At 47.5% G+C, this 14861-nt stretch overlaps 3 protein-coding genes across 5 annotated transcripts in view; 2 read left to right on the forward strand and 1 right to left on the reverse strand.

Annotated features, from left to right (window-relative positions):
• Positions 1-2033, forward strand: part of LOC101785484 (DEAD-box ATP-dependent RNA helicase 27) — a 5038-nt gene extending 3005 nt beyond the window's left edge. Inside the window, exons 5-12 of one of the 2 annotated variants that reach the window (XM_012848682.2) lie at positions 112-153; positions 246-335; positions 413-715; positions 797-835; positions 911-1015; positions 1092-1160; positions 1242-1367; positions 1627-2033. In XM_012848682.2, coding sequence (XP_012704136.1) covers positions 112-153; positions 246-335; positions 413-715; positions 797-835; positions 911-1015; positions 1092-1160; positions 1242-1367; positions 1627-1812 — 960 coding nt within the window. In that variant the 3' untranslated portion in view covers positions 1813-2033. The remainder of the gene's footprint in view (positions 1-111; positions 154-245; positions 336-412; positions 716-796; positions 836-910; positions 1016-1091; positions 1161-1241; positions 1368-1626) is intronic. The other variant, XM_004981328.3, reaches the window with a different exon arrangement.
• A 405-nt stretch (positions 2034-2438) lies between these two features.
• On the reverse strand, positions 2439-4487 carry LOC101785894 (AAA-ATPase ASD, mitochondrial). The gene has a single exon (XM_004981329.3). It carries the CDS (start codon positions 4204-4206, stop codon positions 2704-2706), a length of 1503 nt encoding a protein of 500 aa, XP_004981386.1. The 5' UTR covers positions 4207-4487; the 3' UTR covers positions 2439-2703.
• A 961-nt stretch (positions 4488-5448) lies between these two features.
• LOC101786305 lies at positions 5449-12877 on the forward strand. 2 transcript variants are annotated; one of them, XR_002675906.1, is made up of 7 exons: positions 5449-5938; positions 7348-7418; positions 8172-8956; positions 9962-10082; positions 11148-11761; positions 11850-12149; positions 12236-12877. XR_002675906.1 is itself a non-coding variant. In XM_004981330.2 (6 exons), the coding sequence occupies exons 1-6, from the start codon at positions 5623-5625 to the stop codon at positions 11965-11967; spliced, it is 2025 nt and encodes a 674-aa protein (XP_004981387.1). In that variant the 5' UTR covers positions 5449-5622; the 3' UTR covers positions 11968-12221. The 2 variants fall into 2 exon arrangements, 1 of the variants encoding a protein (XP_004981387.1); XM_004981330.2 differs by lacking the exon at positions 12236-12877 and having other exon boundaries at positions 11850-12221.
• The last annotated feature ends 1984 nt before the right edge of the window (positions 12878-14861 follow it).

Below are 14861 nucleotides of genomic sequence, written 5' to 3' on the forward strand. Positions count from 1 at the left end.
TAGTGTATATCTAGATGCCAAAACAGCTTACAATTTGATACGGAGGAAGTAGCTTTGAACTTTGCACTGACATAATGTTTTCTCTTTCGTTGTATTATGGATGATATGCAGAATAGGCAGACTGTTCTTTTTTCTGCCACACAGACTCCAGAGGTTGGTAGATCTGTTATCCAGTTTATTCAAAATTCTTATCCATGATTTCTATAGATTGCTTTTCTTCTTATGCTTTGATGTATCTCACACAGGTTGAAAAATTTGCTAAATTGTCATTTGAGAAAAATGAAGAAAGTAAAGAAAAACCAGTTTATGTTGGAGTTGATGATGATAACTCAAAGGTAAGGAACTGCTTCACCAGGTTATTCAACTATACTTTCAAGAGTATTTTGTAGGAAAAATAACCTTGATTCTTCAGCAGGCTACTGTTGAAGGCTTACAACAGGGGTATTGTGTCATTTCTAGTGAGAAGAGGTTCCTGGTTCTGTATGCTTTCCTAAAAAAGAAACAGAATAAGAAGGTCATGGTGTTCTTTTCATCATGCAATTCAGTCAAGTTCCACACAGAACTTCTGAATTTCATTGGGATAGAGTGTTTTGATATCCATGGGAAACAAAAGCAGCAGAAACGAACTACAACATTCTTTAACTTTTGCAAGGCAGAAAAGGGCATCTTATTGTGCACGAATGTGGCTGCACGTGGACTTGATATCCCTGATGTGGTAAGGTTTTGGCCTGTTATCTTTTAACATGAGACATAATTTTTTTTCCCAGCTAATTGAAGCATCTGGTTCCTTCTTTAGGATTATATCGTGCAGTATGATCCTCCAGATGAGCCAAAGGTTGGTGACTCTAAACAGATCCAGTGCAATCTACTACTCTCTTCCTCTAACTGCAATTTGGAATTTCACTTTCAGGATTACATTCACAGAGTTGGGCGCACTGCACGTGGTGACAAAGGCAAAGGAAGTGCCTTACTGTTCTTACTACCAGAAGAATTGAAATTTCTCATTTACCTGAAGGTATTTATGAACAACATAATATCCGTGCCTTCCCCCCTGAATTAAGAGAAATCACACATTTATTGATTGTCTGCAGGCGGCCAGGGTTGCCCTGACTGAATATGAGTTCAGTCAAAAAAATGTGCCAAATCTGCAATCACACCTCGTAAGTATCTCTTTCAGGATACCCAAATTATTTCAGTTCCCCTTCTTTTGTCGGGCATTTATAGCTAGAATTGTTATGCAGGAGAAAATTGTTAGCGATAATTACTATCTAAACCAGTCTGCAAAAGAAGCCTACCGATCCTACGTTTTGGCGTACGACTCCCACTCTATGAAAGACATTTTTAACGTCCATCAACTCGATCTGCAGGTAAATTTTCTGCAGAGTTTTCAGTTATCGCACAGTTGATATTTCCTAAAGTTTAGTTTATCCCTTGAATCAACCAAGGTAGCAGAGAATGTAAATATAGTTTGTCCTGTTGGTATAAGATAAATGATGCTATTTCATATACCCTGTATGGCGTCAACGGCATGAAAATGAGCATCAGTTAATTGCGTATGGATTGCCGCGTTGTGGTACCGTACAGAAAACTCAACAATCTAATGTCGAATTCGTTGCTATCCTGCAGAAAGTAGCTGCATCATTCTGTTTCAGAAGCCCTCCTAAGGTGAATCTGGACCTGGAGAGCAGTGCAGCGAAACATAGGAAGAAGAGGAGATTAGATGGTGGGAAGAGGCATGGCATCGGCCCTTCGAATCCTTACGGAAGGAAGGACAAAGACGGTGGCAATAAGCGACAGTTCGCGAGGTTTTAGAAAAGAAAGAGCCTTTCACGCGGTTGTGTAATACCAGAGCTTCAATGTTATCTGGCTTTGGAAAATTTTGACGGATCACTTATGCTAGGGTGGATGAGATATTATCACTCGTGTTAAGGGATGGTCACTTGATGCGCAATTTCTCCCCACACAGTGGAATGGATTCTTGATGATTTCATAGTGCTTCGGTTGCTGCACAAGCGAAAGGATCAGTTCATACATAATCCCTGTTAGGACCGTGTAGACTGAACACAAGTTTTTGTCAATTTTACTAATCTTGTAGTTGATGGTTAAATCTTGCGTGGCTATGGTTTCACCCAGGCAGCTAGGTTGCACGCACGCCAACCAGCAAAACGCCAGCTAGGTTGCGTCACTGAGCCGATGATGCATCCATCGCTTTCAGTATCAGTCTGACATCCCATCTGTCAGTCTCAATTCTCTAATCCCAGATCGCTCCAGGTTACATGTGGCCCCAGTGACCACGCCACGCGCACCGAGTAAAGGCGCGGGATCCTATGCGCGCATCGCACTCTCGCTGTTTCCCAAAGACCAAGCTGGACTTTGCTTTGCAGACGTTCTTCTCCGTTACTGGCAGAGACTGAAAGTTCAGCGTTCCAAATCCAGGATTTTCGTTTCACAAAGTTCTCGTCACGTTTCTTTCTTTCCGAGAAAAAGTTCACGTTGACCTGGTGTTAACTTATTTTATTTCTAACATAGCTGCACTCCCTCTGTTCACGAAAGCATAGTGTTCCTGACAATGCTACTACCCGATCGAGTCTACTGTCTACAAGAGTTTACTAACTGATGAAGCGGCTGGCTAATTCGATGCGAGATCTCTCTAACACAAACCACGAGAAAATCAGCAGACAATTTGGCAATCGTCAATCGAAACTACTCTTCCTCCTCCTCGGAATCTTGTTCGTCATGACCACCCCCCCCACTCGCCTTCTTCTTCTCCTTGGCCTCTTCCAGCGCCTTCACCAAGGCCGCGAGGCACGAGTCCGGGTTGTCCTCCAGGCTCTTGGGCGTCAGGTTCTCGGCGACGTCGGCGGGCGTCATCTCCACCTCCCGCAGCAGCTCCTCAACGGCGTCGAACAGCGGGTGGGCGTCGACGTCGAGGTACGTCTTGGCGAGGAACTTGAAGGCCTCGAAGCCGCAGTAGGACATCTCGATGTGCTTGTCCATGCGGCCCCTCCTGATGAGCGCCGGGTCCAGCTTCTCCACGTGGTTGGTGGTGAACACGATGATCCGCTCGCCGCCACACGCCGACCACAGCCCGTCGATGAAGTTGAGCAGGCCGGACAGCGTCACCTTGCTGCTGGTGTCCTTCCTGTCGCCGCCAGCGGCGGCCTTGGCGGCAGCCGCGGCGCCGTCCTTCTTGTCGTCGTCCTCCGCAGCGGCTTTCTTCTTCTTGCGCGCGCCGGTGAGGTCGAGCGAGCAGTCGATGTCCTCGATGACGATGATGGACTTGCTCGTCGTCTCGATGAACAGTTTGCGGAGGTCGGTGTTGGAGTGCACGGACGTGAGCTCGATGTCGTAGATGTCGTAGTCGAGGTAGTTGGCCATGGCGGCGATCATGGCCGACTTTCCCGTCCCCGGCGGGCCGTACAGGAGGTACCCGCGCTTCCACGCCTTGCCGACGCGGGCGTAGTAGTCCTTGCCGTTCTTGAACATGTCGAGGTCGTCCGTGATCTCCTTCTTCTTCGCCGGGTCCATGGCGAGCGTGGCGAACGTCTTGGGGTGCTCGAACACCACGTGGCTCCACGCCGACCTCATGTACCCGCCGTCGCTCCACTGGTGCGTGGAGATGTTGGTGAAGAGCTTCCGCTGCCGGTTCTTCACCATGACGGCGCGGCCCCGCTGCCGGACGAGCGGGAGGTAGGTGTCGAGCACGAGGTCGCGGTGGCGCTCGAGGAAGAAGAGCCTGTAGAACCGGCGCTCCTCCTGCGCGCCGGCGCCGGCGCCGCCGAACCACGCCGCGGCGGGGTCGGAGCGCGGCGGTGACTTGGAGTAGGCCCACCACCAGACCGTGGCGCCCTCGAACTCGTCGGCCACCTCCTCGCCGTCGACCATGCTGAGGACGAGCTTGTCGGTGTCCTTGGCGCCCTCGGCCCGGAGGTGGCGCACGCCGCGGGAGCAGGCGGCGCTGAGGTAGGCCTTGACCTCCTCGAAGGCGTCGCTGCGCTTCATCCGGCCGCCCTCGTACTCGGCGATGGTGACCGACAGGTAGGGATCCACCATCGCCGCCAGCCGCCGCGCGTGGCGGCTCAGGTGGCGCCCGAAGAACTGCTGCAGCTGGAGGTGCTGCAGGTTCTGCCACACCACCGTCCACAGCACGGCGATCAGGCTCAGCACCACGCCGGAGTTGAGCCCGCTTAGCAACGAGCCCTCCATGCCTTCACCGACCACAAGGACTCCCCGGCTCACACACGCACACGCACACACCAGTAACACGAACACGAAGTGGTAGTCTCTTGGTGGCCCGTGCCAGATCACAGATCAGCTGGTCCCTTGAGGCTTGAGAGCTACCACTGCCCTCACCCCCTGCACTTATAGAGCTTTCTCGGGACCCGGGGGGTGGTGCTGCAGCAGTGCCGCGTCACGGCGGCGATCATCACCGACGGCGACACGGCACGGCCCGTCAATTTCGTTGCGTCCTCTGGGGTGCTTGCTCGTGAAGGACCGAGCGGGCAGCGGACGCAACCATACAATATTAGCTTCCGCGGCGTCCTGTCCTGTTGTTTGTCTTGGGGGAGGAGTTGGTGGCGGTGGAGCTGAGCTGAGCTGAGCTGTGACCCGGACATGTCGATGTCACGAGTCGTAGCGCCGCCGTGGCCACGATTCCTTGGCGGCGAAGCGCGATGGACTGACGAAGACGACGATTCCAACTACGGCGACATTTTTGGTCGGTTTCTTTGGCCCCTTGCGTCGGGATTTCGGGCGTTTCGTTCTCTGGGCGAGTGGGCGTCGCGTTGGCTTGCAACTGAAGAAAGGTGAGACACGGTCACATCGTCGAGGAAGGCTTGCCCGTCTCCAGTGGCCCTGAGATACTTTTCAAACTTACAAGTCAATTCCACTTGACACCTGAAAGTCACTTTAGCTTCTCTAGCTAGGCTCCACACTGTAAGGCCGTGTTTAGTTTGGCGAATTTGGGGGTGCCAAATTACTGTTACAGCACTGTAGCACACTGTAGCGTTTCGTTTGTATTTGTGAATTATTGTCCAAATATTGACTAATTAGGCTCAAAAGATTCGTCTCGCAAAGTACAACAAAACTGTGCAATTAGTTTTTAATTTCATCTGCATTTAGTACTCCATGCATGTACCGCAAGTTTGATGTGATGGGGAATCTTCTTTTTGCATAGTGTCAAAGTTGGGAGTTGGGAGTAACTAAACATGGCCTAAATAACTTGTGTGCGCAATAAAAACAGTTTCTTCACGTGTCTGGATTTTGAAAGATAACTGTCTGTTCGTTCATAACTACTTTTATACTGAAAACTTGTTGCAAATTTTGTTCAAAACTTGTTATTCAGATAAGAGTACAGGTAATCGCTAAGGGGGAAAAAAAAATAGATAAGACCATAGAATGATTGGGCCTAGTTAGGCCTGGTGGGCTGCAAGATTCCACATGTTGATCCCAGTCGGACCACGACCTACGCTTCCTTCTCCGCCGGGGTTGGCCTTGGCCGGCGTCCAAGCTCCGAGAGCACCAGAGTCTCCGGACCCCGAAGTCCCACCGCCGGGAGTGAAGCTGACGAGTGAGATCCCGGCGCGCGGACCAGTCCGAGCGGGCGACGCAACCGCCGCGCGGATGGCGGCGGCCGGGGCGCAGCTGCTGGGCGAGGACGGGCGCGGCTACGAGCTCGCGCGGCGGCTGGAGGCGTGCGGCGCGTGGCGCGCGTGGCTGGGCGATGACGCCGCGCACGCCGCGCTCACGCAGCACCTCACGTCCCCGGCCACATGGGACAACTTCCTCTCCCCCGCCGCCTCCCCTTCGCCGCCCCCGCGTCCGCTCCTCCTACTCCAGCTCCGCGTCCGCGCGCTCCTCTTCGACAAGGCCTCCGCTGCGCTCCAACTTGGCCCCCGCGGCGCGGGCCCTGCCGGTCTCCACTCCATCAACGCCAACTGTAAGTGCATTTCACACGCTCTGTGCGCTGCTCGCGCCATTCGGTTGATGGGATTTAGGGATCTGCTGCTCGAATCTCTGGGGCTCGAGGAATTTTGCGCTTCAATTTCGTGAAAAAAAAATTCGTTGCAGGGGTTACCTGCTTTTGTGTTCTAGCTTTCAGTGGTGTCATCCGTGGATGGTTGGCTACTTGTTTAGTGGTGTAGAGTAAGCAAGCTTCTCCGGTTTGAATCTGAGGGTGGAGATATTAGTACTGTGGTCATTGTGGCTTGAAATGGTATTGTTGTTTAGACACAGAATTTGGGGACTGACCTTAAAATATTAGCTTGATAACCTCCCTAGTTTAGGATGTACTAGTGGTTGGCAAGACATGGTAACTTCTAGAATTGGAATTCGATATAAAGTTGTGGTAATTCATGATTAAAAGCCTGATAAGAAACTATGGCAAACAATTATCTCCATAATCTGTCCTCTTGTTGCCCTCCAAAATGATCTGCTGGCTCTGTTGCTCTCCTCTCCTTTCTTCAATCAAAAGGTTTTGTGATGTTCAACTAGTTAGGCTTAAACTTTGTTATCTGAGACAAGCATCTGTAATCATTTCCACTACTAGGTAGCTTGAACCAAGCAAGGTTTCTGGGATACATTGTCACCTCTTGGAACAGACTGTTCTCTTCAGTTCAGATAGTTATTCCTCCCTGAAATTGCACCTCATTCTGCTCAGGAGCTGCTCCTTTAAACTACCCTTTCAATTTATCATCCGTGCAAGTTCTTGTTGGGTTAATACAGTTTGAATGTGCATGTTACTTTATGCACACTAGGAAATGTTCCACTAGCATCTCACAAATGTCGGCCAGCATAGACTGTAAGGCGCTACGCTTTGTCGTATATTGCAATTCCTTTTTTCTTTTCTTTTTTTGCACCCATTCTGGATAACACTAAATTGGATGTTAGGTTCAATTGGACAGCAAGTGGCTTTAAGAATCCGTTCACATAATTTAAAAACTGCACCACATTAATAGCTAGCATGTGATTTGCATTGTAATTAGATAGCCAATTATTATACATAGCTTCCTGTACAAGGTTCTTCTGTAAATAAAAAAAAAATTACTTATTATTTAAAATATCATCTCTATGCAATGCTAAACTTTCCCAGGGGGCAATTTAGTTAGTTCTGAAACTTCTATCTGGATTTACGTTTTAATACCCAGTCCATTAATTAGAATTACACAAGTACCAAATATCCATGACCTATTTTTAGGAAGCTGGAAATTTGCATGTTCAATAATCAATAAACATCTATACCTGAAGTCATTTTGAGACATAAGTGATTAATTTTAAAGAAGAAAGCAGTAACAGATGGTTTTTAAACCCAAAACGACTGATTGATATTTTCTGGTTTGTTATTTCCAGATCTTCAGCTTCATGGAGATGATATTTATTTCTCTTTGGAAGATGAGCAGGAAGATAACACTCAACATCAAGTATGTTAGGCCTTTACCGTTTCATGTTTTTTTTTTTTTGAGAATTTTCCCATTTCATGCTTTTTTTCCTGTTTCATGCTTGTTTTTGTTATTGCAGGCTGCTGCATATGAAAAAGCTTTCTTTTTATACCTGGCTTTTTCATCCCTGATTTCTTGAATAATGTGCTTGTGCTATTCAACAGTGCAAGCCACGGCCATATGGCATGTTCATGTTGTACTTTGTAGTCTTATTTGATTTCAGATGTCTTACATTATTTTCATAGTTAAAACATCTTTGCCACATGTTTATTGTGGTACATTCATTGTTACATGATGCAGCTTTTCTCCTATAGTTGTTATTGTCATTAATTCTTATCTAGATTCTAAATCTGCCCATTAACTGAAAAACTCCTGGACATATTGCTGCTGGGCTGCTTAATCTAACTCCTTGTGAAAAGGGAAAATTGCAAAAACCACATGCAAGTTAGGTTCTTTATTGGACAATGACATGTTGGCACTGTCTTGCTTTAGCCTGCAGCCTGCTCGGTTAATTAGTGTATGATGTCCCTGTGTCAATTGTAATTTCATGCCATGCAACTTAAGTCAAATGAATCAAATCCCTGAGTGTTGAGTACTTGAGTGTGGTCCTTAACTGTTTAATATGCGTTTTGTAAACTGTTGTCATATGGTAGTTGCAATCCTGGCATGCTAACCAAAGATGGCATCAATTCATCTGCTATATTCTGATGGTTTAAGACTTCCCATTTGCTGCAGGTGCATTCTAGAACTGCGTTTAGTCCAAGCAGGGACAGTTCAATGATGTCTCAAAGGCATAATCGATATGACGAATTACCTGACACGTGGTACAAACAATATGCTAACAAGTTCAGGACATGGCACAGCACGCTTCGCTCAGGTGACAAAGAAATACCAAAGAGAACACCAGAGGGAATGTCGGACTATCTTAAGGTTTGCAGTGTACATAAAAGGAAGAGGGCCGTGTTTATGGATGATCCTAGTGTATCTGCTCCCATGGTGGAAAATGGTCCTTCCCTGCACTCAAAGAATGCTGGGGAGCACAGCAATTCAACCGATGAAACTTTTATTCCAGAAATTAGATTTTCATCTGACTGTGTTCCAGAAAGTGCAATTCCTAGAACAAGTGGAATATCTATGACCAATAAAATAGAGGTTCATGGGATTCTTGATAATTTACCAGCACCAGTTAGCCGCAACACTGCAATGCTTGAAAGGTTCGGCATGGTGCCTGAATATTACAAGACAGGAAACAAATATAGAGGAAAAGATGGATCTAGAATAGAAGGGAAATCTTTAAGCCAGGAGCAAGCATTGCTCATGACAAGGAAGTTGGTTGCTCGCTACTTAGCAAATTCAGACTTTGAAAGTGGAACTGCAGCCTCTATTGATGTTCTTTCAGAGATAATTATTAAGCACATATGTAAACTGGGACGCAATTTGAAGCTTCTAACTGATAGCTACAGGAAGCAATTTTCATCGATTGAACTCCTTAAGATGTTCCTACAGACTGTTGGCTACAGGTATGTCAATCCTGTTATGTTTAAGTGTGTGTATCTGTCTATTTTGTTTATATTCCTTTTGTCATATTCCGTGTTTCTGATTGGGACTCTGAGTATTGGCTTGATAATCCATTTCAGAGAGTTTATACATTGATTCATATGACTGCTGTTTTAACCGTTTTGGTAGATTTATCTGTCCATTGTTATGTCTGCCACTTCCACTTTTCAGTAGAAAGCCTCTTTTCTTTTTCTTTCTTTTTAATGTAACACATTCTAAGCATGTATTTATAACTAAAAGCTGGAGTTGAATTGGTATAACAGATGCACTACTACACCAAAATATATATCCTTGTAGTCATGAATTTCATCCTTGCATCTGAACTGCTATGTTCCATCCACCAATTTGATTCATCATGCTGAACTTGGATATGAGGAAGGAAAAGGAAATACAAGAGGATGAATGGAAAAAAATGTCACGAACGATGAGCTGTTGTCTTTTGTTTATCTATCTCTGTTTGATAGGGTCCAGGTACAAATTAGATGCTGTCCTGCACAACTGACTTTAGGGGTCCACATGACCAAATTTCCATTGTATCTTTTCTTTTCTCTTGCGAGGAAAAATTCTATTGTATCTTAACACCTCTTCACTTCTCCAATATGATACAAATTTCCATTGTATCTTAGCACCTCTTCAGTAAGCTCTCGGAGCAGAACCAGAGACTCATGCGGTCATATTTATCTGGACCTGTACTGTCAAATCTGAGATCTGTATGGTTGGCTGCGTGCTGTGTTTCCTAGTATTAACTTCTTGCTCTTCACTGCCAATCTGCTGGACAGGGTTGGGGCCCCACAAGGGCAACTTTAGCTTATTGCACCCTGTGTTGTGTTAAGATATCTGGCTAAAATATTCAGAAAATAGCTGGACATCTTTATATAGGTTCACTCTATACTTGTATTGATTGCAGACACATGCTATTCAGAAAATAGCTGCTGAAGTCTTGATTGTGATTTTTATGTGACATGCAGTAACATTGGACCCTTGATGGAGATCACAAAGACAGGAACTAGAACGGCCAACTACCCCATTCATCAGGATGCACAAGTTCTCCAGTCGCAACATCCAAATTCCCTTCTTCATGCACAGCAGGTACATAGTTACTGCTAATGGGCCATACTTGCATTTTGCTTTATGTTCGGTACATTTATTTTCTATTGCATATGTGAATTTCTTCTTGAGAAGAATAGTTTTATTAGATTAAAAAATATTTATCCTGCATCTGTCCATAACAAAGCAAGTTTGAGTGGATTTAGCCCACTAAACAGACCCTTTGGTTATATAGGCTACCTGCCACTTGAGTCAGTTGGTGGGAGTAGATATTGCTTGGCTGTCAATATCGGTAGCAGGGACAATATATCGTCGTTCTTAAGAACTGGATTTCAGAGGAATTCTGTTTACATTATCAGTTTGGTTTGGATCCCAACGGAAGTGTACTATGGTGGTTACCACTTACGAGTAAAAACTAGTGGTCTTGGTTGACATTATTGTTAATTTTTGTTAAGGAACAAATCAGGTAGTGGCTTTGCTTAAATCTGCCTGATTTGGTCACTTCCTGCTCAGATGTCTTTATTTGAAGATTTGCTCTTCAGAGAATACTCTGAATTCTGAAATAGATCCATTTAGATGAATACAAGGGCCATATGAAACTATACTAGAATGGTGCAGAACAACATTGGTAGCTACTAAGAACGAGGACTGCCATTTGTGGACCCTTTCTCAGTGACGCCTATTTTGATATTTGATACATTTGAGACAGCAAATGTGATTGGCAGCCCATGGTAACATTTATGCCCTAGTATTTACCTGCTGAATTAGAGAGTTCTGTGAAACCAGCCTGGTCTTGAATATCCAGTTAACAGCAGCAATTGGTCAGTCAAAGAAACATTTCTAGTATATTTGTTTGTTGGAATCTATAGTTCTTTGAACTACCTAAGCTGTTTGAAACAAATGATTCCTGAAATTTGTGTTGCTTGGCATGATATAACTATTTTCTTAATATATATATATATATATATATATATATTTATATAGTAATAGAGCTATCCTTGTTTGAGACTGTAATCCGTTGCTGAAATATCTTTGAGAGCATGATAATGTTATTTCATGCTTCTCCCATTTGTTTTAACATAGTATATATATATCCACAATTGACAGATTCCAAGGCAGTTTCCTGCGTCACTGCTTCAGAATTTGACACCACAACAGCAGCAGCAGCTTCAGAATTTGACACCACAGCAGCAGCAGCTTCTGCAGCAGCAGCATTGGCTGAGGCGCAGTGGCCAATTGACCAGCCCCCGTGGTCCTCTTACAATGGCAGACAAGAACCAGCCTATGGTGAATGTGAAGATCGAGAACACTATGGATTCTCAAATAGATAGCCCATATGGATCTCTTACTAGACAGCAACAATTTAACCTAAGGCAGCAGCAGCTACTGCATCATCAGAAACAGCAACTTCAGCAGCAGCAACTCCAACAGCAACAGCAGCAGCAACAGCTTAATCAGCAGCAGCAGCACCTTAACCAGCAGCAGCAGCACCTACAACAGCAGCAACAGCAGCTTAACCAGCAGCAGCAACTGCAGCAGCAGCAGCACCTCAATCAGCAGCAGCAGCAGTTACAACAGCAACAACACCTTCAACAGCAGCAGCAAATTAACCACCACCAGCAGCAGCTTAACCAGCAACAGCAGCTTAATCAGCAGCAAATGGCCATGTCAGCAAATCAGAATGCACAACTAGCACAGCAGTTCAATCAGGTCCCATCAATGTAAGCGTGAACCGTTCAAGCCATCGGTTCGACCGCATCTGTATCGTCGTTCGATCTAACCCATGATTACCCATGATTTCCGTTGCAGGAGCGCATACGGCATGCGGATGCCGCCTGTGAAAGTAGAAGCCTTCCACGAACTGGTGAGTGGGGACTCGTCGCTGAAGCAGGATAACGATCCAAACAAGCTCACTTCCCCAAAATAACAGACCTCTTGTTGCATATAACATGAGGGAACACACATGGCCTGTGCAGGTGCGGTGTACAAAGGGATTAGCGTTTGCGATTTGTTGTTGCTCTCCGTTTATTATTTCCGGCACGAACCTCATCTGATTCGCCAGCTTGATTGCATACAGCAACAAGGCAGGCCGTGCACTGTAGATGTAAGGTATTTGGCTAGTTTATTGTTCTTACATACAGCTCAATGCAAAAGGACTAATACTAGTTTCGCATCGTCATACATTTTTGTGCTAGTCTATACATGTCGATTCGCCACTGAGCCGTCCCCCCAGCCATCGACGGCGCTTTCCAGACTTGTGGAGCACAGGATTCGAAGCGTGCGCGAGTTTTTCTCCAGGTTCTGGATCATCCGGGACAAGCTAGCAGCCCTGCCCGGCTGCCCTGAAGGCTGAAGACGATGGATGGATCATGGATGTCTCGACCCATACCTCTCCGATCACATGATTGTGACGAGGCGAAAGGGGACGGCTGCGGCTTGCGCGGCAGCCCGGGGAACTTGGTTTTCTCACGAATGCACGTGTCGTCGCCCGTAAAAGACTGGATTTGGGCGCGCCAACCTCTCTTTCCTGAGCGGGAGTCGTATTCCGCCGGAGCATCTGAACTACCGAAAGGTTAAGAGGCCTCCGGCCTCCGGGGCTTCTTTCTTTCCCGGATCATCTGCTTTAGCTCTTTTGCTTCTTCTGTGCAAGGTTGAAGGTTCTCTATCCACCCAGTCACTTCACCTTTCGAAAAGCTACATCCACCCAATCACAATGGCGAAGAATCGATCCCTACTCGTGCACTTCATCGAACCAGCCAAGGACTCGACGGCAAATATACAAGCAATCTGATTCGGTAACAAGACAGGGACCACAGGCAGGCAGAAATGAGAGAAGAGTTTACACACTTTTGTCATCAGCTTCCATCAGTAAGTAAGTACATGGGAAACCAGCTGCAGCTGGCAGGAATAAAATCACTATAGGCGTATAGCGTGGTTAATACGGAGTAACTAACAAGCTCTATCCGGAAGCTGAAGCCGTTCCTGTACACGACGCAAGAGCCCGATCCTCCTCTTCTAGCTGACGAAGATGATGGAGGGGTCGCAGCAGCACTCGTCGATCAAGCAGCAGCAGCAGAGCGCGGCCAGGCTGCAGAACAATTTCAGACAAGGGCACAAAATTAAAGTGAGCTCGCTTGCAACTTGTGCCTACTACGTACACCCGTTAAAAGTAAAAGCTATCACAGGAACAAAAAGAACAGAGATTTGGGCGTGCATACCAGCCTTCGAGGAAGCTCGGCTCCCTCCTCGGCGGCGCGGCGGCGTACTGCGGCGGCGCCATCACCGGCGGGCCCTGGTACGGCCCCTGGTAGTAACCTTTTATAGCAACACAAAGCAAGAAAAGAAACATCCTCTGTCAGCACCACGGCTAAGCTGTTCTTCACACGAGTCTCGTACAGCAAAAAAAAAAAAAAAAAAAAAACTTTATCGACCGAGGGATTAACCAGGAAATCACCGTATACCTTGCGCTGGGTAGGGGTAGGCGTACTTGGGATCGTTCATCTTCTTCTTCCCGTGCCCTCCTCTGTTCCTCCTCCGGTGAGCTCTCGGAAGCTGGAAGAAGGCGAGCAGCTGCTGGGAGCTAAAGGTGGTGGCGCGATGACGCAGGCAGGCGGCAACGGGAAATGGAGCAGGGGCGTGCGTGCCTCCCTTTATAGCCGGCCCCCGACGGCGTGAGCGTGTCTCCCGCAGAGAGAGAGAGAGAGAGAGAGAGAGAGAGAGAGAGAGAGAGAGAGAGAGAGAGAGAGAGCTGTGGCTCGATGGGGTTGGACGGGTGGAACCGTGGAAGCATCTGGAATGCCCGCGGGCGAGGTCGAACCGGGGCCCGGGTGAGGAAAGCAACGGCTTCTGGAGCGGCGGCTAGCTGGAGGGGGTGATCAGGATGGTTCGGTAGCGTTGCTTTCGGCTTTCCTTCGCTGCGAGGCTTTGGCATCGATGCTTTGCCCTTCTTCTGCTGACGAAACGCGCGTTCCGTTCCTTCCCCGTGTAGTGTTGTCTTCCTTCCACGGGCGGCAGGGCCAGCCGGCATGGCGGCGGCTTCTAGATCTCAGGATGGCATTGCTCTCGTCGATTCCCTTAGTCAGCGTGGCGGCGGCTGTTGCACGGTGCAAGTAGGAGTACACACGGCGAAATTCGTGTGCACCCAACAAGCAAGGGTACCCAGCTTTAAATTTCTTAGAGGTGATGACGGGGAGTTTAACTTCAAGGCAGGACGGTCGAGGGGTCTTGAGGCTAGTCGGTTTGCATATTGCTTTGATGATTCCACATTTCCCACTCCATCGGCACACAGCTGAAGACCGTTCACTCCACACAATTTTGAAGAGAGCAACAACACGTGTCCCCGCCGCGGCCTGGTCGAGTCCGGTCCGACGGGCCTCCGCGGCTTGGGCCTTGGGGACGTTCGATGGGGCCGGTCAGTCAGTGGCCCAAACTAAGCCCAACCGAGCTCTCCAGTGCTAGTAGTAGGGTACCGAGCAACGGCAGCCGTTCGAGCAGAAAGGAAGGGGCAGGATGCAATGCGGGCAATACTGTGGTACATTTTTTGTATCAATCCCATGCTATTCTTTAGTATTTCAATCCAGCTCCTTGTCCCCAACAACCGACTGTTTTCGTGTTTCTCCCCGCCAATCCTATGCCACCCCCCCATCGTTCGGGCCGCCGCCGCCGCCGCCACGAGCTCATTGCACGCTCCGGCCACCCGTAAGTCCTTGTCGATAGTTTTCTATATATCCCGGAACGATCTAGTCGAATCGAATCGTTTGGTTTATTTGGTGCTTGGATTGGGGAGGGCATGGTACCATCGACTCCTTCGATCGCTGTCTA

The sequence above is a fragment of the Setaria italica genome, chromosome IX (assembly GCF_000263155.2).
Source record: "Setaria italica strain Yugu1 chromosome IX, Setaria_italica_v2.0, whole genome shotgun sequence".
Taxonomy (NCBI): domain Eukaryota; kingdom Viridiplantae; phylum Streptophyta; class Magnoliopsida; order Poales; family Poaceae; genus Setaria; species Setaria italica.